The sequence below is a fragment of the Eutrigla gurnardus genome (assembly GCF_963514095.1).
Source record: "Eutrigla gurnardus genome assembly, chromosome: 17".
Classification (NCBI taxonomy): Eukaryota; Metazoa; Chordata; class Actinopteri; order Perciformes; family Triglidae; genus Eutrigla; species Eutrigla gurnardus.
The window spans coordinates 17966164-17993371 of NC_139928.1; the positions used below are offsets into that span (position 1 = coordinate 17966164).

Below are 27208 nucleotides of genomic sequence, written 5' to 3' on the forward strand. Positions count from 1 at the left end.
GAATAGGCGGTGGGTGGGTGGGCGGGCAGATGTGGGGTGAAAATAAAGAGCAAAGAGAATGAGTCACCGTTCTCTCAATCCCAGTCTGGATATAAATACATCCACATAGACACTCGTACACTGGTACGCTGCTCCACGCGTGGCTGACATTACATAAGCTGGAGCGTGGGAGGTGTGATGCGAGGCATGTATAATTCAACGATGTGGGACTCTGCTGAGGGGTAGCTCTTAAACCCAAGCGAGCCCTCGAAAACCTCACCGATGTTTAGATGAACCCGAGGAGCAGACTTGAGTGATAAATCGGTCATTCGTGTAAACTGACAGACGGCCCGGAGGCTGCAGCGCAGAGAAGTTATCAAATGCGACAGGAAGTGAAGACAAAGATCAGATTGTCACGGTGGCGGAGCAAAGTCGAGACACGAGGATGTGCTGACAAATCTCCCAGGAGTTGGAGGAGGAAAGTGTTCCTTCACTTCAAATATGCCGGAGTCAATTCAGTTTGAATTCATTTTAAACCTGCAATAACACTTTTTTTTAAGTAGCTTGTTTACTCATCCAGCAGACACGAAGCAATATTATCGTTCATTTGGAGCAACGTTTCTGACCACCTGTCAAATGCAAGCCCAATATTCACTCTCTTTTAGCTCTGCTTTTGGTCTCCACCAACCACTGAGGGAAATATCTGCCTCTTCAGCTGCTCATTGCTCCGCTTTGCTCACAAAACTAGTCTTCAATGTGTCGGTCTTTCGCAAAAACGTGACTTGCTTTCAGACGTGACACAAACATCGGTCCCCTGGGTGAAAGTCCTGTGTTTGTTTGACCCATCCATCAACCCAGGTCGCAACTACCCAGTGTCAGAGGGGCCAATTCCAATTCCATGTAACATTAAGGGAGCGCAGAAATGATTTACCATTTCTTTGGCGCCCCCCCCCCCCCCCCCCCCCCCCCCCCCACCACCAGGTGCGGCACCCCTACTGTATGTAGTCCATACCCACTTTTTGCGCACCACTGCATCAACCTCAGATCCACAGTTGACAAAACATTTGCAAAGTAACTTTTTTTTAGCTACACCTGTCTGATGAATGAAATGTAGAAGTATAAAGTAGCATGAAAGTAAAATACTCAAGTTGTATTCTTACAATACTTGAGCAAAGTGTACTTTACAGTACTGCACACAAAATTGTATATATCACAACAAAGGTATTTGGCTTCAGATATATTTCTTTTGTTATTTATTAATTCAGGTGCAGTACACAATCACAGTAGAAAAAAACTGCAGGCTGAACTGTCGGTTTTGTCCACAGGGGGCGAAAGAGAGCTTAAAACACAGTGACAACCACTGCAGCAAAAGTCCTCATACTTTACCGTTTACATGATCCAGTATGAATGCTGCATCATCCTAAAACAATTTAGATTTTTTCCGAAGAGAATACTTTCTCTTCTTTGAAAGCACCCTGTCTGTCTGTCAGAGAGAAAAAGAAAATGAAAGCTGGAGCGGCTGCCAGCAGTATTATCTAGAGAGCAATGAGGATGTGAGAGAGCAGCAGCACTGGGGAAAGCCTGCATTTGATTTTGATTACAGCTACTTAAACTACTTACGATCCCATTTTCCAGCCCACATTGATCCCATTCTGACTGTAGGAGACGTGAAAGAAGTGTTGAAAGCCTTATAAAATGTTTGATTTAATATTTGTCTTCCCACAATTTGAGATATAATATATATATTTGTTTTCATAATGTTATTTGCATTAGAAACGATCCATTAAATCACTTTTTTATAACACGTTTAACCATTAGAAAAAATATATACATTTTATATATGTATATAAAAAAATAATGATAGTGGCAGTAAGTCATTTAAAGGAAGGGAAATCCCGTCTGTTGTAACCTTTAAATAATTTATAGTTACTTACACCATATGTTAATACTTTTGCTTATCAATATGCAACATTTGTCAATAATTGAGGTTGAAGGCAAACCAAATTTTAACAATATAATTTGTGTGTATAGATTGATTAAAGAAACCTTCATTCACACATTTTGGGGAAACACTTTATTTCAACAAGCAACCGGGAGATTTTCACTTCCTTCTTGTTAATGTCAGATGTCGATGCGGTTAAAGAAAATGAAACAAACTGGTTCAACCAGTCAATTAAAAACAAAAACAACAAGCTTAAAATAAACTGCCACTTCTCGTGATGTTTTTAGATTTCTTAAATCCGTCTGTCCTTCATGTTGTCCTTGGTCGACACTTTGGGACATGATTGACATCATGAGAGTCGATCTTCTCATCAATGATTCCCTAATATTCATTTTTAAAGGATAATTCAGTGGCGGTCAACAAAACACTCAACAGTTTGTTTGTTGTTTGTCTTCCAGGGTTCATCGTTGACCTATATACTTGCTGTAATTACCATCTGGGTGCGTTCACTTAGAACCGGACCGATTCCTCTTGTTTACAACCTGTCTGGTCGTCATGACACCCATCCATCAATCAATCTCCAACTTTTAGCGACGCAGAGCTAGAGAAGCTCATCTTTTTAAAAGATTAAATCAGCGTTATTTCACTCAGAAATATACGCCTCAGGATGAAATGCTGTTTCAGTCAGGACGTTGTTATCTTCTGTGAGTATTCTCACAGAAACTGAATATTTGAGTGGTTTACAGTGACAAGAGTGAGTTAAATCCTCTAAAAAAGTGAGCGGGTTGAGAATGTAATGCTTCACTTCCCCTTATCGCTAAAAGTTGCAGATTGATTGACGGATGGATGTCATCACATCATTGGTTGAAATCTCTTGGTACTAGCTGATGTAAGTATTCGTGGATTGCAGTCTATTAAATATCACAGTATGGCGTACAGAGGTGCCAACGCCACAAAACGGGAAGGAAATCACGTGATTTGTCCACGTCGTCAACAACAGTGTTGCCCTGGAGACCGACTGACAGGCGGCAGGTTTGTAGAGACGGTTTGAGTTGAGAGAGAAATGGATTTGTTAACAAAATAATGGTTGAGGTTCAGAAGTTTAGCTAATCTGCAATGGAGCACATTGACCTCACACGGTCCAGCCTTATAATCTCTTGTTTTGTGTTAAATGTGTTTAATATTGGCACAACACGACCAGGGATGTGATCTAAAAGGGTTTTTATTTAATCCCGACTTTAAGTGTTCATCAGTGTGGATGTGAGGTGAACAGCAGGTCTACCTTGCAGGACAATTAATAGATCAATACACTGGATGCTGGATTCCCCAACACACTGGCCTCTGGGTCTCTGCTCCAGGCGTTGGACTACTTTGCCGGTCCCCGGGGCCCATCCTAGCAGGGCCAGTGGAGGGTTATTAAGCGCTGTGTGTAACCCATAAATCAGCTGATGTATGAATCTCCTCCTCTGCTCTCTGGCTAATGCAGCATTTTTCCAAGCAAACCCAGTGTTTCTTTCTTTCCTCCCTTTTTTCTTTTTCCAGCGAAGGATCTAAAAGCAGCAACAATAAGCTGACACAACGCTTTCCCAGACATGTTTTTTCCCCCTCTTTTTCTTCCCGCAAATGTTTTCCAGGCATTCCGAGTGCGAACAAGTGGAAACAAACCACGAAGACTTTAATTTAATAGATGGAACGGACGATGTGTCAGAAATGTTACATAATGAATGAACTCAGAAGCACACACAGACTCATTGATGGGGAGAATATTTAGGAGCCGTGTCAGAGTCGAGATATAAAGTTAGATTCAATTCACATTCAATGCCGTTATTTTAAAAAGTAGGACACATGCCAGTTTTTAAATCACCTTTTTTTTTTTTCATTTTTCCACTCTCAGAAGAAATGAGTTCATGAATCAATGCAGTGTTGCGTAACACCATCCTTAGGAAATGACTTGCAACCAAGAAAAGTTTCTTGATTTTTATCCAGATTCTTTTTCAGTCAATTCAGTCTTAAAGGTTCTTAGTTCTAGAGCAGCAAGGTTGGTACGGATTACCATGGTTACGCATCTCCATCCAGCTCCCAGGAAGTGACGTGGTAATTACAGCGTCTGAAAAGATACAAACCTGATGGAATAAATATTTTTTATTAATAAAAGTTAATAAAACTTAATAAACTTTAAGTTAATAAACGTATTAATAATGCCCCCACCTCCCAACACCACCCCGTCCAGGTGGGAACAACCTCCCACATCCTCAATGGTCGCCATGGCACCACTTTAAAGCACCGCTGTGCATATTTTTAGCAACAGGAATACAGAAAGGTCTCTTTAATATTTCTTTTCTGCTCCACCCTGGAAAGGAATCATTGCATTTCTCCTCCCACAATGGTGCATTTACTGTCACACTGTATAAGCAGACACTCAAAGCATTTTCCCCTTATTAGCAAAGGCTGGCCTTCCCAACAGCAGGGATTTTTTTTTTCCCCCCTCTGGGGGTAACGTCACTGGAAATGTTGACACAACACCAGGCTTTTCCTCACGAAAAAAAAACACTCCTCCACTTCAGGTTCCAGGATTTTTTTCCGGTCTGGCCTCCGTTAACCCACATCCTACCCGGCGATGCCGCGGAGGCTCGCTGTCCTGCAGCCCGTCTGCAGCTTCGTGTCTGCAGCTGAATGGAAACTCAGCTGGACTGTAGTAAAAACTCACTGGCACTAAGTCTCAACGCAGGGCAAGTTAGCGAGCCACGCTTTAAAGAGTGGCTTAAAATGACATGATTTGTTTTCCCTCTGGACCATATATGGGTCACATGGGAGCAGCTATTTATTTTTCCGAACAGCTCATTTTGCAGTGCACTGGGGGGCTGGACGGAGCCACCGGGGTTGATAGAGACGGTGTTTACCTCGGCCATACTTTTCCCAGAAGAAGCGTTGCCTTCAAAGTGATTTTCTCAGCAGCGATTAGTGTCGGGATGTAAAAACGTTCCGTTTCCACTCCACATCCAATCCACATACTGTTAGATGCTTAAAGTCAGGCCTTTTAAAGAGGCTTTAGCTTGAGTGAGATTCCAACTTTAACCGAGAAGATTTACAAAACAAATTCCATATGAAATGGGTAAATGTCAGCCTTTCCCCCCTCACTCATTCACACCATTTTACACAGTTTGTATAATCTTGCACGGTGCTGCACATTGAGGTGAAACAAAGGTTTGCTATGGATTCGCTGCCATGACGGATGACACGAGAGTGCTGCCAACGATCACGTCTGCTCACCGACACGGAAACACGTAATACCCGTAATACACCCAATACACGCGGCCCTTTTTTTGTTTTGTTTTGATTAGCATCTCTGGATCTGTGCCCGACACTTTTACGATCCCTACGTGCCGGAAGACGTCTGCAAGACCTTGAGGGCTCCATTTCTTTCTACATGCATGTGAAAAATGCCGTGTGAACAGATTATACACACATACCTTTTCCACAGCTGATTTGCTGAACTTTGCTGTTTGTAAACTCTACTTTGAAGCATTTGGTTAAAAAAAGGAAGAAGAAAAGGTCACTTTTTTAGCTCTAAGTGCTAATGTCGTGGCTGTTGACATGCTCAAAATGACAATGCTAACATGCTAATGTTGAGTAGCTATAGGCCCAATAGGGCTGTCCCACTCCCACTGTCAACTCTCTTGCAGACACCAAAATCAGTAGGATTCATCCTCTTGGAACCATGAATAACTCAACAAAATGTCATAGTAAACCATCCTGTAGATGTTTGGACCAAAGTTACAGATTTGGACTTAAAGAGTGTCTTTCTATAAACTCCAGCAATCATTTGAATGGCACACAACTGTATAAACGATGTAAAGCAGCAGCACAATGTCGACTTCATACTTTTAGACTGCTTTCTTTGAAACTGGAGATAGGTTCAGATAATTGTCCAGGGGGGGGACAAAAAAAAGGCTTTTAATTGATCAGTTTGCTGACAGATGCAGCGGCGGGGGAAGTCCAGATCCTATTTCTGCCTCCTGGACCAGAAGCCGGTTCGATGGACTGTCAGATGGCGTGTGAATGGAGCTTTGAGACGGCGCCGAGAGCCGAGCGAGGACTCAGCGCTGTACCCTTCAACACAAAGAGACAGCTCTTGTGCGGGGATGCCTGAGGTTGTTGTTGTGCAGCTCAGGGAAGGCAGGAGTGCCTCCCTGACCTTGAATTCAACTAGCGGAGCCGACCGCTCACACAAAGTAACGACAAACTCGACCCACACTGTTGCCATTCAGCCGCTGACATGTGCATTGTGTTGTGCGACCTGTGTGAGAGTGTTTTTTTTTTAATGCTCAGCCATAAATAACGGGATTGTTTGAGTGCAAGGAATGAAATGTGGCGAATGTTTCATTTCTTTATCAAACACTGGGGTGGATCATCATAGCGGAGATTTTTCCCCTCCTGGAGGCTGTAAAATATCTCTGAGGGAACAGATTTTCCCGGACACCAGAGAGAAGCCGTATCATTAACAGAGAGGACCAGCAAGCGTTAAATCATCCAGTCAAGTCATGTGGTCACAGAATGTCCTGTCGCCTGAGCAGGGCGTGCATATATGTTATATATCATATATATAAATGAGTGTCTATGGGTGGTTGGCTGAGGGGTGGAGTCTTGGCGTTGCCACGGCAACAGCCTCAGTTATGTAACATCATATGGTGCGGTGTAAACAAAGCATGCGTCGATGTCTTGTATCAGTGCTGAGGGAAAATACAGAAACATTTTGTTCCAATCAATGCACAGCAGTTACATTTTAAAGTAATGATTAGAATAATGTGGATTTATGGATACAAATTACACTGAGAGCAGTGGACATGATAGCCTCCTGATTTACCTTTTACAGCCGTGCACGGTCCCTGTAATTGAAAACCCTGAAACACAGTTTGTCAGGGAGGCGAGCAGCTTCTGCATTGTGTGACGGTGTTTAAAGGGAAAGCTGTCCGGTGTGATGTGTGTATAAGGTAGCGCTTATCTCCACAGGACAGCTTGGGTGTCAGGACCATTGTAGCGTGTTTATACAGGGTGTTTATGGCCGGTTCCTTGCAAAAAAAAAATAAAAAATCTGCAGTGATAGGAAGTGTACGGAGGAAAGCAAAAAAATAAATAAAGCAGGGATGAAAGGACGCCACCCTATAAATACTTCAGCAACATCAATCTTTATCCAAAACGCCTCGCTGTGTGCCAAGAGAAATAGGACGCTCAGGCAATCCCCTGATGAATACTGTCTTTCTTTGGCAGGTCGCGTTTCAATAAATATCTATTTTTTGATGCGAAGGGAAACAAAGATAGAAAAACAGCAGCAGAACCCCCGTGAACGTCAACACAGGCGGCGGTGTCTTCCCTTCACATAAGACTCTATTGTTAAGAAGAACAGTTCTGTTGGGCAGCTGTGCTTTTTTTCTATCATCGGTCCAGGATATTAATAGGTGTGTATTCGCTGATACTGCCTTTGACACTGGGCATTACAGGAAGTCCCCCTCTTTAATGTGAAAGATCATATTGCCCCACTGATAAGAGTGCAGGCAGACGGCAGACGGACAAACACCTTGCTGATGGCACAAGAAAAAACAAAGAGTCTGACGGAATGGCAGGACAGCAAAACCAAACAGGCATGACGATGTGTTGCTATGGTGATGGAACCAAATATATGCAATAAAGTCATCCAGCAGTGAGGGAGATTTTGTGACGTTTATGACCCAACGTGAGGGCGTTGAAAAGGCCTTTACTGCATGAAACTAAAAAAGTGACATTTAAAGTCTTCTCCGATACAGCATGATGCTCATTTAGTGAATTATGGCGGTATGATTTAGGGCGGGGTATCCATTTGGCGGTATGATTTAGGGCGGGGCTACCTTGTGATTGACAGGTCGCTACCAATGCAGTTGGCTACTATGACACTTTAACACTTAGCTGTAAAGTAAACAGAAGCAGCAACCTCCTGTGACCATATTTGGACTGCGGAGGAGCGACGGGTGGATCTGACGAACACAAGCGGCAACAACATTAGTTTCCATAATTCAAGTTCAACTGCCACTCCAGTAAACCAGACCGCTAGCAGCTAGCGACCGGAGACAGCACCCACCTGTCACTTAGAGCGACCTCACCCTCAGTTATGTCTAACTATAACCCTCAATATAAATTACGCCCCCCATATAGTTGTCACCAAGCGAAAATACATTTTGAACCAGGTCGTAAACATGTTTATTTCTGCTGTAAATCTGGCATATTAACACTGCCCCTCCCCTCCAGACTTCAACCGTAGAAATCTACGAAAACCTCCATAGCAAGAAACACATTTCTGCTGAAACCTTAAAGACAAATGACTCTGATTTGATCTGCTTTTGCATTGACTTTGGCTGAGAGAGTGGCGACCGAGGGCGAAATTAATAAACAATTAGTCTACTTTTGGCACTGGACTAGCTCAAACCAAACAAGCTGTCTTCTCAGGAAAAATGTGGTTATGTAAAAAGGTTCCACACACACACACACACACACACACACACACACACACACACACTCCTCCTCCTCTTGCCTTTTTCATCCTGCACTGAAAAATCAAAAAAACATCTCAATTTTTATGTGGGCGTACAGACAGCAGAGAATTCACGGAGCAAAGTCTCCTTCTCTCAACAGAAATAGAAGCTTCTGTTGCCGTTTTAGAGACATTTCAATGGTCGAGAGTTTTGTTGACTGAAACACTTTTACATGCATGAAATCATCAACAGCACCTCATGCAAAATAAATCCCCCAAACGGACAGAAACGCTGCTCAAATCGTTGTAAAAAAAAGACAACACTTCGCCACTTGCAGGGAAGAAGAAGAAAAAAAACTTCCACTATTTAAATGTGCCATTTTAAGTTGTTGCAGTTGAAACAGGTGACTCATAAAGCAAGAAGTCTGCGGGAAGCCTGTGATAGGAAGGTGGGCGGATGTCACACAATCACTTATTAATGATTTGCCTCACTACAGCAAACTTTCTTTAGGTGTTTCTCAGTTTTTTTTTTGCAGCAGCATTAATTGCAGTTTGATATGAGAATATCAACCTGGGTTATTACACTAAAACATTACCTTTAATACAAGTTAGCTATATCTTTAATTAGAATCTTTGTGCAAAATACACTGTGATGCTTTCTCATACATATTTAATAGTTGCTCTGTGAACACATCATTAACAAGGAATGTGGTTGCTGTTGAAAACCTTTGTTTTATTCACACGTTTATTTGAGAGCTATTTCTGATGGCACAATGATGTGTTATAGTTTGACCTACTAGACGCAGGATAAAAATAACAATACGTCGTCCTCTTGGTGCTCAACCCACCAGTTCCCCTGCTGCCAGTGACATGACGATATCAACAATATTAAAGACGCATCCAGTGAATTAATGTTAAAATGTAAAATAATAAATGTATTGAAGCAGTTTCAAAGCATCTCATTGTGTTTTAAAGACTTTTCTGTGACTGTGTAGGCTGTGAGAACAAGTCGCTCTTCACTAGCTTTAAGACAGCAGCCTAACTGGCTCGCTGAGATAAAGCCACTCTGGAAAATGTGAGTTAACGGTGGAAACACACGTTTAAAAGAGTGTGAATTCTACAAAGGTCATTTTGATGTTTTAGTCAGACCTAAAGATGTGTTACTTTTGTGTAAAAATGATCCAAATACAAAAACACAGGCTTGTTTCCTGGAAGTTAGCCTTTAGAATGATTGGGGAACTTTAGCTGAAATCATTTTGAGAGCTGTCAACAAAAGGTGTAAGAGTCATGTAGGTGATTATCAATTAGCCCTTAACTTATAAAACAAAGAATGTCTGCTTTGGATGTAGCTAGCTCCTTTAGCGTTTAACCCTCTGCACTGACAGGTGCCTAAATAAACAAGCCTTTGCTAACTTTCATGAAATGTTGGCAGTGATACATAAAAAACACTTTTCAGAATCTAAAACAGATTATTTTAACACTTGCATGTATGTTTTCAAGCGTTGGGCCCTGTTTCTGTCAGTAGCTAGCTTAGCTCATTGCTAGCGAGCCCGCAGAGTGACATTAGCTAGCACTCTTTTGTTGTGGATATTTGTTTTCCGGATTGTTCTACAAGATATGTTACGACCCCATGTTTGAGGACAAGAAGAAGAAAATAACATGTTCGTACATTTCAGTCCACTGGTGTTCTGTTTGTGCTTGAGACTGGATCTGCAGTTATTGCTCCAGGCCGATAGAAGGTATGCAAATGAAGTTTAAAATAAAGCATTCTGATTGGGTGAATTCAAATCATAAAATGAATCCAATGTAAACTACTGTAACTAATGCAACAACTGTAAACAGCCAACTGAAATAAAATTATATTACAATTAAAGTTTTGAACAGTTCATTAATGAAACATGAATACACAATTAAATACCATTCAAAGTATTAACTACTACTACATTTGGATACTAAAACAAGCTTTTAAATTTATTTTATTAGATTTGGTTACATTTAAATAATTAAATGAAGTTTGTTTGATGTTAAACTCATATATTTTACCTTCAGGTTTATTTATTTATTTTATTTATTTATTTATTTTTTGGTCCGTAGAGAAACATCACAATAGGCTAAAATGTAATGGTTAAAATTAAAAATATATTTTTTATTCATACATTCACACAAATAGGCTACTTGGGATAATTAAATCCAACTCAGTTTATATAACTTAATTAAATACAATTAAAATTCGTCGAAGCTGGTTAAATTTAAAGGTCAAGGGTTATGAACTGTAGTTATGTGAGTGGTTATTTGCCCTCGGACGTCCTCCATGTTTTCTAATTTTCCTGGTGCAGACGGACCCATGCCCTGTCATGAGCCTGCTGCTGCGGGTTCGTGCATGGGAAAGCCCGGTCGCTAGTGGCGGAGGGGCACAACGTGACCTGACAACAAGGAACCTCCGGGAAAACCGTCAGTCCTAAAGTATGTGCTCGAGAGAGAGGGTGGATGGGGGTCCGCCAGGGGGGGCTCCGACAAACGACGCGACCTGCGGCCCCTCTGGAAGCGACTAGAAACGATTAACACCATCGTGCCGCGCAGAGAGGACGAAGAGGAGGAGGAGGAGGAGGTGTCGCTTTCATGACCGAGCAGCAGCGCGCGGGTGAAATCCGGGCCCTGCGGTGACGGAGCGCTCGTCGGGAGCCCCCCGCCGCCCGGAGAGGACACCCCGTGGCTGGGAGGCGGAGACGGGACCCCCGTTGACGTCAGTGGGCCTGTCTGTTTCCTGCAATAGAAAGTGAGAGAGAAGGTGAAGGGAGAAAATACAGAGCCGTACCCCCTCCTCCTGCTTACACTAAAAGGTGTGTTACAACCCTGCACCTGTGAGTATTAATAAATCCACTTGGCGTGCGCGTGATTTGTTGTTATGTGTGTTATATTTTGGGGGGTAGGGGGGGGCTGGAACCGCCGCCGGAGCGGGGTTTGTCACTGTGTTATATACGTCGCTGCGTGTAGCTGCAGCCCGGGAGAGTCGGACATGCTTTTATCGGCGTGTCGTCCGGTGTTAGCTTTTAGCTGCGAACTTTAAAGGCTCTGTTACGAGTTCGTTTTTTTTTTTTGGCGCAGTGTTGTTCGGGACTCGAGCCGCAAACCGAGGAGGCAACTTGAGCTCCCCTGCGGTGCTCCTTCTCTACGCTCTTTGTTGCTTTTTTTTTTTTGTCGCTTTGTAGGTAAGCCACGCGCTATTTCTATCACACAAGTGCGCTCGTGCGCTCACTGTCATCGCCGGTGTTGTGATAAATGTGCGCGTGTGTTGGCTGCGGAAGGGTTTGTTTTTCCATCAGGGGGGGGGGGCTTTGCTGGGAGAAGGTGGAAGTGTCCCGTTCGAGCGCCGTTGCGGAGACAGCGAGGGGTTTTCCCAGGCTCCTCCCTCCCTCACAGGGCGTTCACGTGTTGCAACGGGCACCAACATACGCTATTCCCACGCATTGTTGTTGCTGAATCCGCTGCATGCTGTTGCATCCAAATGTCTCCCCTCTCGCTGTGTTTGCACCCGAGGAACTATTTCTCCTTGCTAAAAAAAAAAAAAATAATCTGTGCAGCATCACTATATTTATATTTCCTCGCATTTATTTATTTATTTGTGTGATTATATCACGCACTGTTTGGCCAATGCGTGCGTGTGCGCGCGCTGCCGCCTCTGGTTGATCCTCAGGTGTGAGCGGAAATCATCATTAGTCACCTGCAGGTGCATTCCAGCCAGCCGGCGTTAGGACATCGCGTTACAGCGCAGCTCTGACTCCAATCATCGGTATGTTTTTTTTCTCTCTCTCTCTCCTCGTGTCAGTATCAGGGTGTTTCCTCAAATATCTGTACACGTACGCGCGCGCGCACGAGCAGACAGACCGACTGACAGACAGACAGACAGACACGCCAGAGAAAAAAACAAATGTGCACGTCTCTCTTTCCTCTGCCTCGTCACGCGCGCCGTCGATCCTGAACTGACACAGAATCTTGTGCATCGCAGGTGAGACGCATGTTTCTACCAAACCTGTTTTCACGCGAACCCTGCCGCAGCCGCCGCGCGCACACACACAAACACACACACGTACACACGCGCGCGCGCACGCGACTCCATACGCCGACATCCAGATGATGTCATTGCCACAGCGCCACATGTACCAACTGTATGGAGCAGACACCATCATCCAGTTGTAGTAAGTGTTATGTAATATCGGTGAGGAGGGGGAGACAAAGGCTGCATCCTGGAGCAACGCTGCTCTCTGCAACCCCCCCCCCCCCAGGCAGGTTGGCATGTTGTGGAGGTGATGCAAGAGACAGAAAGCTTAAAAATTATTATCGAGATATTAATTCATGATTTGTCTCGTCTGGAGGTGAGATTTTCCTCCCGAGGTTGTTCCTTTACGAGCTCACAGGAGGTTGACATCTCTGCAACATTTAACTTCAACACCCGCATTTTGTTTTTTTTGGCTCGCAGTATATTTGCATGAAGCTTTTGACATTGTGACTTTTCTGCAATGCTGGAACTTCAACGGGGAGGTTTCTCAGATAGTAACCTCTGTGTGGCCGCCCAGCTGGCCCGGCGTCATCACCGCCACACACACACACACACACACACAGGACCTTATTGTCATCCGCTCTGACATTCGTCAAAGTGCCGAGCGGGCGCCCTGTATCAGCCGCTGACATGTCAATCAGACGTTTCCCCCCCGTGAACAGCCGATCCTCCACCTCTCTGTCTTTTGTTCGACATCAGAGTGGCAGATAGCAGCTGCTGCAGAGGTTATATTGATAGGGGGGGGGCATATTCACACCTCCTCCCACTGACAGCAGACAGTAGGACGAGCCTGCATTGCACAGCAGCTCGGAGAGGAGAGGCATGAAATGAAAAAGGCCGGCCTTGTCCGGGGCACCTGTTTGAGGAATAAACTCAATCAGCGACTCTGTCCTGGACTCCCAGGCAGCTGCCGAGGACGGCGCTCGCTGCAGAGCCAGCATAGTGCCTTATTGATCCGAGGGAGTTCACGTTTTAGCCGATTCTCACTCAATACGTGTGTGTGTGTGTGTGTGTTTTCTGTAGATGTACCCAGACTGTGGCTCAGGATTCGGCTCTTCTCCAGGTCCAGCGTCAGACTTTCCCCAAGATGCACCTGTGAACTGAGGGCGGAAAGATGCCGCGCACCAAGCAGAACAACCCGAAAAACTTAAAAGGTGAGTTCCACGCTGCTGCTCCGTGCTGCGTTTCCTGTCAGCTGCTGGGTTTGTTTATTTTACGGCCATCGAGAGAAACTGCTCGGTTGTCTCTTCTGACCACAAAGTAATGAGATCGCGTCACGTTGTCGGCCTGAGATGTTTGATCGCTTCCTTCCTGCGTGTCATGAAATAGGATTACGGTAAGAGGGGACGACAGTAGATGGAGTTTTGGTAAGAGCGAGCGGTTTTCTGTCTGTGATATTGCCTTAAAACGATATTGCAGGATCTATTTCTGGTATATATGATGAAATATGAGAAATACTTTGTGGATTCTTGTTGAAACAACGTACTAGCGTTGGTATGGCGATGCTTGACTTGTTTTTTAGACCTGACATCATGTTGCTGTCATCATTTATCTAAATTGGGTGATTTTGTAAAGGAATCCTTTCATGGATTAAGAGGAATATGCTAATTCTTAACCTTTTCTCCTTCATCGACGTAGTTTTTCCACGTGGTTTTGTCTTCCCTTGTAGTCGACCGGCTGCTCGTGCTCGTGTTACTGCCTACATGTGACCTTTTACCGGGGCTGGGTATCTGCAAAAATCTGACGGAACAATATGCATCATAAAGAGGTTACAAGGCTGTATGGACATGGATCTTTAATACAAATTAGGTGGTTATTTATAATAGAATATCATCATATTCACCTTCACTTATATAAATAATGGTAATTTCATACTTTGCACAAACACAAACCCTCTCCAACCTAATGTTGTTTGACATGACATAAATTAATCATCAATTCAACCTCAATCTTCAACTTCTGCTCCATCATTGTTGGATGTAAATGGACCGTTCTGGCTTTTATTTCTTAGTAATTACACGTATTAACAAGCGGCGGTGTCATTGTTTGTTTTTAATCTCCCTCCGTGACGTTCGTGTTGTCTCATGTCTGATGAGGCCGGCGTGTACGGTTGGATGTGGGATCATCACGCAGCAGAAAAACACTTGAATACCAACAGAGATGCAACAGAAAGTAGTGAAAGCACATGTTGAAGGAGCCGGGGCCCGACGCAGGGAAGTCGACGACACCGATTGGCTTGGAAGATGTCGTGTTGTGTCGAGAATTGACAGATCTGCGTGTCAACAGACGTTTGCGGTTCACAGATCCAGGAATGTGCAGCGCGGCATGCTGGGTGTGAAAATGTGCATCACTGCCATTCGGCAGCAGATCCACACGACAGATTTCCTCACGTCTGCCGGCAGAGAGCCCCTCTGTTTATTTAGCATATAAACACTTTCCTCGCGCTTTCCTTTTCGTCGGCCAAACAACATAAATAATTAAGTTTCCGAGCGGTGCATTACATCGGCCAGCGGAGGACGATAGGAGCGGCGGCTAAATGAAACTTGATGCTATTTTTAATGGTGACTGTTCCCTCGTTTCTCGTCCTGCACACAATAGAGCTGCAGCTGCTGCAGTGTGTTTTGTTTTTTTTGTACTTGAGAGTAAAAAATCTGTAATTGACGGTAATTTGAGTGGGATTCAGGGTTTGTTGAGCAAGAAGGGAGACACGGTTAGAAAATGAAAGTATTTAAAACTCTGCTTCTCAGGAATAATAAACTGTAGCAACTGTTTTTTATTCAGTGTTTTGACTGAATGACCAATAATATGAAATTAAATCAATAAATAGGTGCTATTAGTAAATCCGTGTAGTCTACAGCCATGGACAGATTGTGAGACCGTTTTCATCAGGGATCACAATTAAAAACACTCACAATAAGTTGAATTCGAATTATGGTGAAAACCAAAATATCGTCACATGTGAAAAAGATGTCCAGCTCACCATCATGGTGGAGAAGTGAAAAGTAGAAGTAGAGCCTGATTTAAAAAAATACAGGATCCAAAAACACATTATTTATGCAGGGAGACCTTATGCTTCATTTGATTATTTCTCACCGACAAAAGTCTTGTTAAAAAGTGTGTTAAAGTGTCGTTTTAAGACTTTAAAGCAATTATTTTGCCCGAATAATCATTCCATGAACTTATCATATCCACATGCCCGGAGGCCCCAGATACAGAGACACACAACATGTCTTTTGTAGTCTCTTTGTGGTTGTTTTGCATCATTTTGTGTCTCTTTGTGGTCGTTTTGCATCATTTTGTGTCTCTTTAAGTGAATCTTTATCTCTATAATTTAAGACCTCACAGCCTTTCTAAGCTGGCTAAAGAACCACATTTAAAGGCAGTAAAACCAGCGGTGGCGTCTCATGTATATAAATTCAGTGTCTTCGAAACCTGAACTCGACACAACTCGCCATCCCCACTTCTGCAGAAATGACTCACCGTTGTTGTGCGTTCACTTCCTCATCATCGGGTAACTTGTCGAGACTTCTTGTTTTGCCTCCTGACCCGGCGGTGGATCACCTCTCCCCCCCCCCCCAGCCGGCACTCAGGGCTTCTCCACCACCAGACAGGAAGCCACGACGATAATTACACGGCATGCTATCACATGCTTGAACCCGGCTGTGGCGAATCGGAGAGTCTCTCCTCTGATGGCTAATGATGCTAAATGCTTAAGGCTAGCATTAAAAAAAAAAAAAAAAAAAAAAAAAAAACAACTGCTGTGCTTGAAGCTTAATGAGGTTTCCACACTGTATTTTCCTTGCTTTGTAACGGCAATAAATCATCTGGAAAGAAACCACATTGACATTTTCCCTCATGGCCGTCTGAAATCTGACTTGACACACTTTGCTGCGTTTTGGGACACAAAGAATGAATTGTTTATCGGCAGCGGCCGACCCGGCTGCACCGCTGACATCGATCAGGTGAATGAAGAACGCCATGAGAACGAGTCAGCAGAGCTGCAGTCTGAGCTCCAGGTCTCTGCATGATCAAATCTTCACTTTTCTCTCGAGGGAGATTTTTTTTATGACTTCTTGCATTTTATGTCATAATTTCCTAAAGAGACCAGTGTGAACTCTCTTGAACGCAGCACTGTGGCCGAGTGCGGTTAATCAATACGTAATAAAACGTCTGTTTCTCACGTGTTTTTGAGATCAGGTTAGGAGTGAATTCTTTTTTTTTTCATGGTTAAATCATATTGGAGTTTTCGTGTCGTCTGTCTGTAAACACGAATATCCACCTGAACTCACGGGTGAACTGATTAGAATTTAGAGGTCAAAGGTCACCGTGAGCTAGAGGTGGTAGAGAAGTGAAAAATAGAGCCCGATTTATTTATTTATCCAGGAAGACTTTATGATTTCATCTTATTTGTGATTATTTGATTGTTTTTTTACAAAAAAAAATAAAAATACTAAAAGTTGTCTTTTAGTCGCAAAATCTAAAGTGATTCCAGGATATTTTAGTTGAGTTTTAAGCATATCTTGATGATTATGGGGATAATATTTTGCCGAGATAATCAGGATGTGAAAATTGTTTACTGTGAGCTCACAAAACACGAGTGGTCAGCAAAACAACCGCAAGTCAGTGATTCTAGTTTGTCCTTATCTGAAGAAATGTAAAGAAGGGGGGTCAAAAAGCAGGAATTAACTCATTTTTTAACGTTTCTAACAGCAGCGAACACACTGATTCCTACCCTGCCCGAGGCTTCTCGGTATATAGTTCATGAGCTCCTGTGTTTGTGTGTCCGATGACGCAGTTTGTGGGCAACAATGCAGGAAGTGAGGAACTCCTGTCCCCCTCCTCCCAGTCTGTTTACTTTTCTCTAACAGCTGGTCTCTCTCTCTCTCTCTCTCTCTGTCTGTCTCTCTCTCTCTCTCTCTCTCTCCGGACCGCAGCAGAAACACACATAATGCTCTCTGCTGCCAGGCAAACTGTGAAGTAATGAAATATTAGGATTTCCTAATGTGTGCAGTGGAAACTGTAAAACCAACAGAAAGCTGGTTTATTCAGACGGTTCCTCCTACGAGCTTCTCTGGCTCTGTGTTTCTCAGCGAGTGAATCTGGGCTGCCTCTCTGCACTTAATTAATTCAATTCCATTTTTTATTTTTATGGCCAAAAAATCACAAATTTGCCTCAAATGAAAAAGGGGGATAAACGTCGGCGGCATCCTTCCATCGGGATGGACACAAGTGTAAAAGACGTCACGCGTGGAGAATAAAGTAACGTTGTAATTAAGACGCAGTGGATGACAGAAATGATGCATGTAATCAGAGCGGTGATGGCAGCAGTGAATACTAATGATTAACAGCAGCAGAGGATATAATAGAATAATAATAGTAAAGGAGATATGGCAGCATGGTAGTAATAATCGTAGCAGTGGAGGAGAAGCACGTCTTCACGTCAGGAGAGGGAGACTCCCGGGAGGAAGTCGACTTCTAACGAGCGTCGATGCAAACAGATGCTAATTAAATGTTTCCTTTTTTAAGTGATTTAGAGTTTGAAATGATTGTTTCTGCTGCGGCTCACACCTGTGAGACAAATTCACATGAAGTGCTTCTACACTGAGATGAAGTCACCGCGGCACTGTGGGATGTGTGGCCTAGTTAGTCAGCGGCAACGGAAAAATGTGAAACCCACCGCTTTAGAAATGAGTGCAGTTCATTAACCTTTCCTCTGCTTTCACTCTCTCTCTCTCTGTGTCTCTCTATGTGTCTCTATCTCTCTCTCTCAGTAACTTAATACATTTACCCAAGTACCGTACTAAAGTACACATCCAAGGTACTTTACTTGAGGATGTGCATTTTATTAACACATCTCTGAGGTAAATGTTGTACTTTGTACTCAGATGCCAGTTTCTCATCTCATCCCCTTCCTGTCCAGTAAAAACCACGTATCTCCAGATGTGTTGATGGTGAATGTTTTGAAATGCTCCTTTAGTTCTCGCCACCTGAGTTGAAAACAGTTTTTTTTTTACTTTTTAGACACATGTGCTTCTAAGACATGATGATTTTATAGATTATGATGCAGATTTAAACTACCAAACAGTATAAAAAGTATTAATATTATTTATAGCAGTAATATTCATCCAGAAACATCTAACCCTACTTTTACTTTTGATGCTTTTAGTACATTTAGCAGATTATACTTGCATATACTGAAGTAATGTTTTGGATGCGGGACTTGTACTTGTAGTGGAGTATTTGTGGTAGTACTTGTACGCAGTGTTTGTCCTCTGTCTGCGTGGCGTTCCCCCTGAGAATGGCCAGACTTGTTAGCAGCCCCGGTGTTTATAGAACTGACTCTTGCATTCCTCTTGTCTTATAAAAAGGCTGGTCGCTCCCGAGCCCAACAGGTCTTTAGTGGAGAACACGCTGCGTGATAAACGGCCAACAACTGCAGTGAAAGAGGGGAACGTTTAATAAGGTGGAAAATGTTTACCCTGTAAAGGCCGTGCAGGGAGGTGGGAGCTGGAGACGTCCGTCACCGTGCCGACGGGGATGCTTATACACGGGGGAATAAAGTTTGCGTGTTTTTTATCACATTAACTCTGATGGCTGATTCATGTCGGGAGGATTTATTGCACTTTAAACAGGTGCCGCGTTGAATTAGAAAGGATGGAGGCCGTTCCGACTCGCTAATTTACAACAAACTGACAACAGTTTCCTGTTAATGATCGACTTTGTCTCCTGGTTGAACATCCAGGGTCAGAATGAACTGCACTAATCACAGTTATACGATAACCCAGAGATGGCCCAACGCCGGACACACAGTTGTTTGTTTGTTGCTTTTAAAGCGACAGTGCGAGTCGGGCTTTTGAGCTTCGTTTAGTCCTAAAAGTGTCTCAAAGTAAATGTCAGAGATGGTGACGGCTCTTCTGTTAGCCCTGACCTTGGGCTTTGTCTTTAACCTGCTGGGGAGTCCCTCCACAAACCCCTTTAATCCTGCTGTCAGCAGTGTGTGTGTGTGTGTGTGTGTGTGTGTGTGTGTGTGTGTGTGTGTGTGTGTGTGTGTGTGTGTGTGTGTGTGTGTGTGTGTGTGTGTGTGTGTGTGTGTGTGTGTGTGTGTGTGTGTGTGTGTGTGTGTGTGTGTGTGTGTGTGTGTGTGTGTCCGATCTAAAACGTGTTCTTGCAAACAAATTGGCATATTCGTGATGTTCTGTACTTATTGGGTCAAAAGTTTGACAGAGAGTTGTATTTACTTTCCTGCAGACACAGTGTCCCCACAGTGTAAATATTAATTTTTGATTGGTGTGATATCTGTTTTCTGTGGACACTGAAAGGTTTTCGTAATGCCACGTAATTCTAGCCAGGCAGCAACGTCCGGGTCTGAAAAGTGAAGCCAATGCTTTAAACTTGCATTCTCTCAGGGTGGCTAAAAGAAGTCTGATTGTATAGAAGTCTATGAGAAAATTACCCTACTTCTCATTTAATATATTATCTCACATCATATTTTATTTTCAGAAATATTGTTAAATATCTGCACATTATGAGCGGGAATTAGATTTAAAAAGGGTTAAAAAGTCATTTTCATTTTCAGCTTGAGTTATAATGCAAGACTTTTACTTGTTACTGAGCATTTCTGCACTACTTATAAGTTAAAGAAATCTGAGTATTTCCCACCTTTCCAAGTGTCAGCTAGTTAGCTTCCACTTCTTCATGCAAGCCCTCATGTCAGTCAACCGTTGCCATGGAAATACCCTGAAACCTGTATGATTTAATCCTCTCAGCATGCGTCTGCTGTGCTGTTTAGACCAGGGATCCTCCACTAGCTTTGCCAGAGGGCCACCTTTGCAAAATGACACGATTCCAGGAGCCTGTTAATCATTTCCAGGATTTGAGGACATTTTAAACTTGTAGCTCTGACTGACGGTGCTGCAGCTCCTCACCTGGCTCTTTATTTTCTTTTATATAAACAAAGCCTCGTCTATCTGTCTGTCTAGCTATTAGAAGAACAAAAAAAAATTACAATTGTGAATCAATTTGTTTTCATTGTGAAATATGAAGGAGTCGTAAACTGAGATTCACTGTTTGGACTATTATAATGTCTATTAAATGATGTCTTTAAGCGTCGGAGGTGCAGACAAAGAGTTAACACGTTGGCCCCGGCGAATGGATTTTTACATGTTGTGTCATGCTCAGGCAGCCAAACCAGTGTTTCCGTACGGTCCCTTCAAATTACAGTGTGTTCGAATGCAGCGAGATTCACACAAAGGGAACTTCTCTCCCGGAGGCAGGAATAAACCGGGGTTTTAGCAACAGTAACTACAACAGAAGGGCTGAAACTAGTTCAGGGACGTCTGTTTGAATTAGCGGTAACCTCCGAGAAGCTTTCACTTTGACAGAGAGGCGGCGCTGGGACGGGTAGGGAAGGAATTTTTATGGCCATATTTTGTGTGAATGAAATTGAATATGGTGAAGAAGAAAAAAAAAAGCACCCAAATGTGGGATAATGTGTATTCCTTCTTATTAATGGAGGAATAAAAGCATATACCCTGATCCTTTTTCACTGTGTGCTGGTTTTAATGGGTCAGCCGTTCTGCAAAATACATTTTTGGTGGTGGAAAATGTGATTATCAGGATCCTTTTTTTCCATTTTTGTGAACTCTTTCATTGCGAGGTGTATCTGCGTTGACTAAGTGAAGGGCGGTCGCTCAGCCGTCGGGGTAACGAGGGCTGCAGAGAGGAACCTAGGAACATCAGCTTTAGAGGAAACCATCAGTGGCCGGCATATTTGTCAGGATTTCAGATGGCAGCTTGGTGATTAACGGCCAGTCAAATGTTGACAATACGCTCGCTGTAGTTCAGGAAATATAACAAAGTAGAAATAAATTAAGAAATATTGATTTTTAATTATTTAATCTCTTTATTAAGTGACTAAGAGACAACACGTCTTGTATTTGTTTTCCGAGCTGCAACAATTAGTCAGTTAATTAATCGTAAAATTTAACTCCAACTATTTTTATATAAGAAAAACATTAGATATTGCCATGTTCTCAAAGCCTTACTTCATAATGAACATTCATATTTTTTGGATTAAAATATAACAATGCTGAGTACTTATTTTGGTGATTTAATTTGATGCTAATATTTCTGTACATTTATTGAAGTTAGATTTGAAGTATTTTTAGTATTTCTACATTTACTTAAGCAAAAAAAATTCTGCAATACTACTTAAAGTGCAATTAATCTTTTATTTGATTATTTCCTCAATTAAGTACAGCGTTGATACGTTATTTTTTCCTGATATTCGTCTCCCATGACTTCTTCTCTGTGTCTTTAAAGTGTCGAACCAAGGAGCTAAAATTGAAAAATGTATTAATCCTTGTTATTTTTCCTCCACTTCACCCATTTAATCCCATATGACTATTTATTATATAATAATTATACAATTTTCAGTCAAAAATCAAGTCTAAATATACATATAGGCATTAATGTTTATTTTTGTGTACATGTAAATGCTAAAATGTTGTTTAAAACCTGCAACGAATGGTTATTTTCATTATTCTGGCAGTTGTTATCTTGATAATTTTTTAAAAATAGAAATCTTTTGTGCCAAAGGTCATCAGTTTACTATCAAGCACGACAAAGAAAGAGATTTGAATCCCTCCCACTTTGGCGTCTTTTCCTCCCACCTCTCCTCAAACCGCTCGCCGTGTGCAGACTCTCGGTTTCAGTGTCTTTCAAACTCTGCCTGTTTATCAGACGTTGGTGACTAATACAGCAGCCAACATGCCCGCCTGCGTGTGCAGAAAAGGTCTCGTGTGTGTGTGTGAGTGTGTGTGTGTGTTTCTACCTTCGTTAAAGCCGTGCACTCTCTCATCTTGTGCTGCGAGCGTCTCTCTGTGGAGGCAGATGCACTTTCCTGTGAGACAAAATGTTCCCCAAATGATCAAGGCGTCATTCATTAACAGGCTGCCAAAGCCTGTTTACCTGTATTGCAGCTGAGGCAGGCGCGTGTGTGTGTGTTTGCGTGTGTGTGTGTGTGTGTGTGTGTGTGTGTGTGTGTGTGTGTGTGTGTGTGTGTGTGTGTGTGTGTGTGTGTGTGTGTGTGTGTGTGTGTGTGTGTGTGTGTGTGTGTGTGTGTGTGTGTGTGTGTGTGTGTGTGTGTGTGTGTGTGTGTGTCGCCACCCACAGCCATTTACGTGCGCCCCCTGAAGACGGATGACCCGACTGTTTACAGCCTTCTTGTGTCAGCCGGCCGGCCGATCAATCAAATTATTGGGCTTCAACTCTTCAAACTGACGCGTTGTGAAGGGCTCAGGCCGGCCGAGGTAAATTGGAGCTAACGAACGGTGACCTTCTCGCTCTTGTTAGTACCTTTTCCCTCCGCAGGTGAGCTCTCGTGGCCCGCAGAGCCACTTCCTGGAAACTTTGTTGAGCAGCATTGATGTTGGCAACTCAGAAAGGTGAGCGGGAGTGACGAGGGAAGGGTGGAAAGAAACCGGGTGGGGGGGGGGCGGCAGGATTTGCCTCCGCTCACGTCAGCGCAGAGACCCAGAATAGTGGAAGAAATTCTCCCCGTGGCGTCGGCGGCGACGCAGGAGCGCTGCCGAGCCTGGACGTTACGTGGAAGATGTGTGACACATAGAGGAGGCGGGGATGTATGTCATCTGCAGAGAAATGCCCCAACAAAACCTGCCTCTGTTCCACGAGGGTCTGCTGATACTCAGGGGGTCCTTTTTTAATGATTGCGGGGAAAATGTGACGCCAGTTAAGCAGCAGGAGTTAAAAATAAAATAAAAATGTAAAAAAAAGCTTAGGAAAAACTCAAATTAGAGGGAAAAAAGTCTGTAAACCGGAAACCCTTAAAAGGTGTGTGTGTGTGTGTGTGTGTGTGTGTGTGTGTGTGTGTGTGTGTGTGTGTGTGTGTGTGTGTGTGTGTGTGTGTGTGTGTGTGTGTGTGTGTGTGTGTGTGTGTGGCTGGCGTTGCTTAATGGTTTGCACACGCAAAGCCCGATGTAGGGGTTGCCAGGGAAACAGAGCAGCATGAGCCTCGGTCTGCAGGTGCTGTTCCTTGTGTCCTACTGCTGGAACCTCCTACGACTGTGCAGGGAGGGGTAACAAGACGAAGGAGGGCAGAAAGGCATTCTGGGGCACGAAAGCTCAGCGAGACTGGTAAAAGAAAACGGTTGGAAGCAGGAAGAGTAGGGATTATTATGACTAGAGAATGGTGGGATTAAGACTGAAGAATGGTCAAAGACCCGTTAATCTGATGATGAAACATGTGGGCCTCACATCTGATTAAGTCACTTTTACACTATTAAAAAAATGTTACTAGACGTTTGAATTGAATGCCTTTGAATTATATATTTCTATAATTATTTGGGGAAAAGCAGGAACTATTTTGATAATAAATTCTCGTTCTCTTTAGTGGATGATTAAGTCACATGTTTCGTGTACATTGTGATGCATTCACTGTCCGTCTCCATAGAGAGGTGAAGTCCCGCCCCCTCTGGTGCTCCCTGTGGGACCTTATTTTGGAATAATATGTATGTAGTCCGCAAATTCTCCACCTCAACAAAACGTTAAAACCTTTCATAAACCCTTTAAATGTCTGAGGCGGGAGAAGAATAAATGGCTAAATGGAGGAGGAAGAGGGCAACGAATCCTGTCACTTCACCCCGAGTACCTGGCGGAGGTTTGAGGGAGAAGATGTCCGTGTGGATGTCGGCTGAGATCTGGTGTTTCCCCTCCTGTCCTCTGAGCGACAAGCCCGGAGGGACACTCAGACATTCCTCGCCGCTTTCAAAAGCTCCTCTGTGAATCCCCCTCTCTCTGCTCTCTGCTTGTCATCCCTTTTTTTTTTTTTCCAGGCAGCTTCCAGTCAGGGTTGCGCCCAGATCACGCGTTGATTAATTCGGCCGTCAGGAGAGCAGCTGACTCTGATTTCCTGCCGTGTTCCTGAAGCCGCTCTGCTATTAGCATTAATGGGAGCTGATTGATGCAGCGACATAATAGCTCATAATTAATTCAATGGCAGCGTCTTGATTCTGCTCACGGCTGCTTCTTTTTTTTAATACGCATTATGCTGAACTTAAGATGGTAATTTAGATGTGAGTTTCGTGAGTCTAGGCGTCCTTCAGGAGACCTTCAGGAGACTCCTCTGCTGCCTTGCTCACCAGATGTTGAGGGCAGGTGGGCAGACGGGCGAGAAGCAGAGTTTAGCGGCGTGGTTTCCTTAAGGTCAGGCCGTGGGCTGTATTTATCAACACTGACACTTGGCTGTTTCTCTGCTGCGTGGGACGCAAGCCCTCGTCACTGCAGCACGGCAGCCAATCAGGGCGCAGCTGTGTGGGGTCACATGCATCAGGCGGGGGGAGCGACTCACCCACCATCAGGCCTCGTGGGAACAGAAACTGTTGCTTACAGGCGACAAACCGAAGCAACACTTCACCGTCCACGCATCGTCTCTCGGCTGTTCGTCCCGTTCCCCCTTAAACACTCGGTGATGTGTGGAGAAGCTCAGAGGGGGAACTGGAAGATGTGCATTTAGCAGCAAAACAATTTGAAATTTTGCAGTGAGTGCTTTGTGGTGTGCAGTGAAGGATGTTCTGTTTGTTTAACACAGTTTGTGATGGAGGCGCTACAAAAACATCTCGTCTGCTTCTACATAAAAACAAGACGTATGTTTGATATCTTTAAAAACCTTTAAAGCCTTTTCCATTCCCCTTGCTTCCAGTTTTTATGCATATCTAAGCTAAAAAGTCTGCTTTTACTTGAATCATGTCATTAAACAGCTTAGGGCTCGGCTAATTTAAAAAAAAAATAGATAAATCATTTTTTAAAATAGCTTGAATGGACAATTTCTTTGTTTTTCTATACATTGTCAGAAAATAGTGGAAAATCAATTGTAATGTTTGATTTTGTCCGACCAACTGTCCAAAACTCAAATAAAATTTGTATAATTTACAATGTTATAAACAGAGAAAACCCACACATCTTCCTTCAGAAGCTGAAATCAGTCAATATTGGACTTTCTATGCTTGATAAATGACTTAAGTGGTAAACAGCAACTGAAATAGACTAATCAGTGAATACTTTGAGCCACTCTGAGTAAAACAAACAGAGTCTGGGGACACGGAGGCTTCATCAGGAGGCTGGATGATGGAGCTGAAGGTTAACTCCAGACTGAGGGCGTTTACGGGAATAAGCGGACCCCTCGCATATCAGCCAACAACTTCACTCTGTAGGGAAAAACAGGCCCCGCCTTTTATCACGAAGCCTGTTCATTCATAAAGTCTTTGTTTTGTTTCCTCGCTGCTAGCAATCAGCAGGAAATGCTGCGTCTGTGCGGTTTGTGTATGTAAAGTATTGACGGGGTGAGGATGCGGAGGAGGAGGAGGAGGAGGAAGTGAGTGTTGCAGCATCGGGGCTGGGGGTGGGGGGGGTGGAGGAGTTGGGCCTTGGCTCCAGGACCCCGTGGACTTCAGCAGGTCGATGGTGAAAGATTGAAAGCCCTCAAATAGAGCGTGAGTCATTGGGAAGGTTGGGGTCAGCGAGGTGGGGTCAATATTTTAAAGACGTACGCGTATATTTAGAGCGAGGTCAGGAGGTCGTCGGCCGGAGTGGAGACAGCAGTGATGTGTGGCGGTCAGGTGTGACAGGTCGATGGTGAAAGTGTTGCATATCATTCGATGTGGTATTAAAAAAAAAAAAAAAACCAAGCTGGTGAACCCTGCAGAAACCCTGATAACGAGGCGTTACCGCGGGGAACTCGTGCTCCGCTCCCCTCAGCAGGGTCAGGCGATCCCATTCAGCCTCCATCAAGCCAATCGAGTCAGTTGACTATTGTAGCTTTCTTTTTTCTTTTTTTTAACTGGAAAGCCACTCAGCCATGCAGCAGCAGCAGCAGCATCGCAGTGTTTCAAAGACAAATGCCTCCGACGGGAGACGGGAGAAGAGGGTGAAAGGGAAGCTGAAAAGGGGGCAGTCGAGGACGGGGAAGATGGCAGAGCGCCAGAGTTAAGGGTGGGAAAGGGAGCGTGAAGGAGAGGGGCAATGATGTCAGGTTAGGAGAGCGATAGGGACGAATGTAAGGAGGGTTAATAGGAGGCTGTGAAAATATGTGTTAGACGGAGGAGGTGGAGGAGGAGGAGGAGGAGGAAGGGGTGCCTGCCTGCCTGCTGGCGAAGCTTCATCCTCTTGCATAACACAGGGCCGTCTTCCTGCGACTTGCCACCTTCAACAGAGAAGAAGAGCGTGTTTTTTTTTTTTTAAATCCTCTGGTGATATTTTTAGAACTCGCATTCTGTATGATTTCAGTCAAAGCATGAAGCGAAGCTGCAGGCGACGAGCGAGCACGTATAAAATAAATAAGGAGGCAGGTGCTGTTTGTGTGTGTGTGTGTGTGTGTGTGTGTGTGTGTAGGTGTGTGTGTGTGTGTAGGTGTGTGTGTGTGTGTGTGTGTAGGTGTGTGTGTGTGGGCCTGCAGGGCGTCGATGTGTGACTCAGTCTCTGGTTCAGGTGTGCCTCGTAAACTGAAATCCAGGCATTGTTTATAACTGTGATTTTATTTTATTTTTTATGTGCACTGCATGACTAACAGTCTCAGCAGTGAGTGTGCAGGTGTTGTGTCTGGTGTGTGTGTGTGTGAGTGTGAGTGTGTGTGTGTGACTGTGTGTGTGAGTGTGTGTGTTGTCATCAGCCTCGTCCAGTAAGTGAACGATGAAGAAAACACGTATCGTCCTTA

General features: G+C 43.8%; 1 protein-coding gene across 2 annotated transcripts in view; it reads left to right on the plus strand.

The window, feature by feature from the left end:
- Positions 1-11079: 11079 nt before the first annotated feature.
- The window catches only part of hivep1 (HIVEP zinc finger 1), a 49513-nt gene continuing 33384 nt past the window's right edge, over positions 11080-27208 (plus strand). Inside the window, exons 1-2 of one of the 2 annotated variants that reach the window (XM_084031770.1) lie at positions 11080-11284; positions 13504-13634. In XM_084031770.1, the coding sequence (XP_083887896.1) occupies positions 13595-13634 (40 nt within the window). In that variant the 5' untranslated portion in view covers positions 11080-11284; positions 13504-13594. The remainder of the gene's footprint in view (positions 11285-13503; positions 13635-27208) is intronic. The other variant, XM_084031771.1, reaches the window with a different exon arrangement.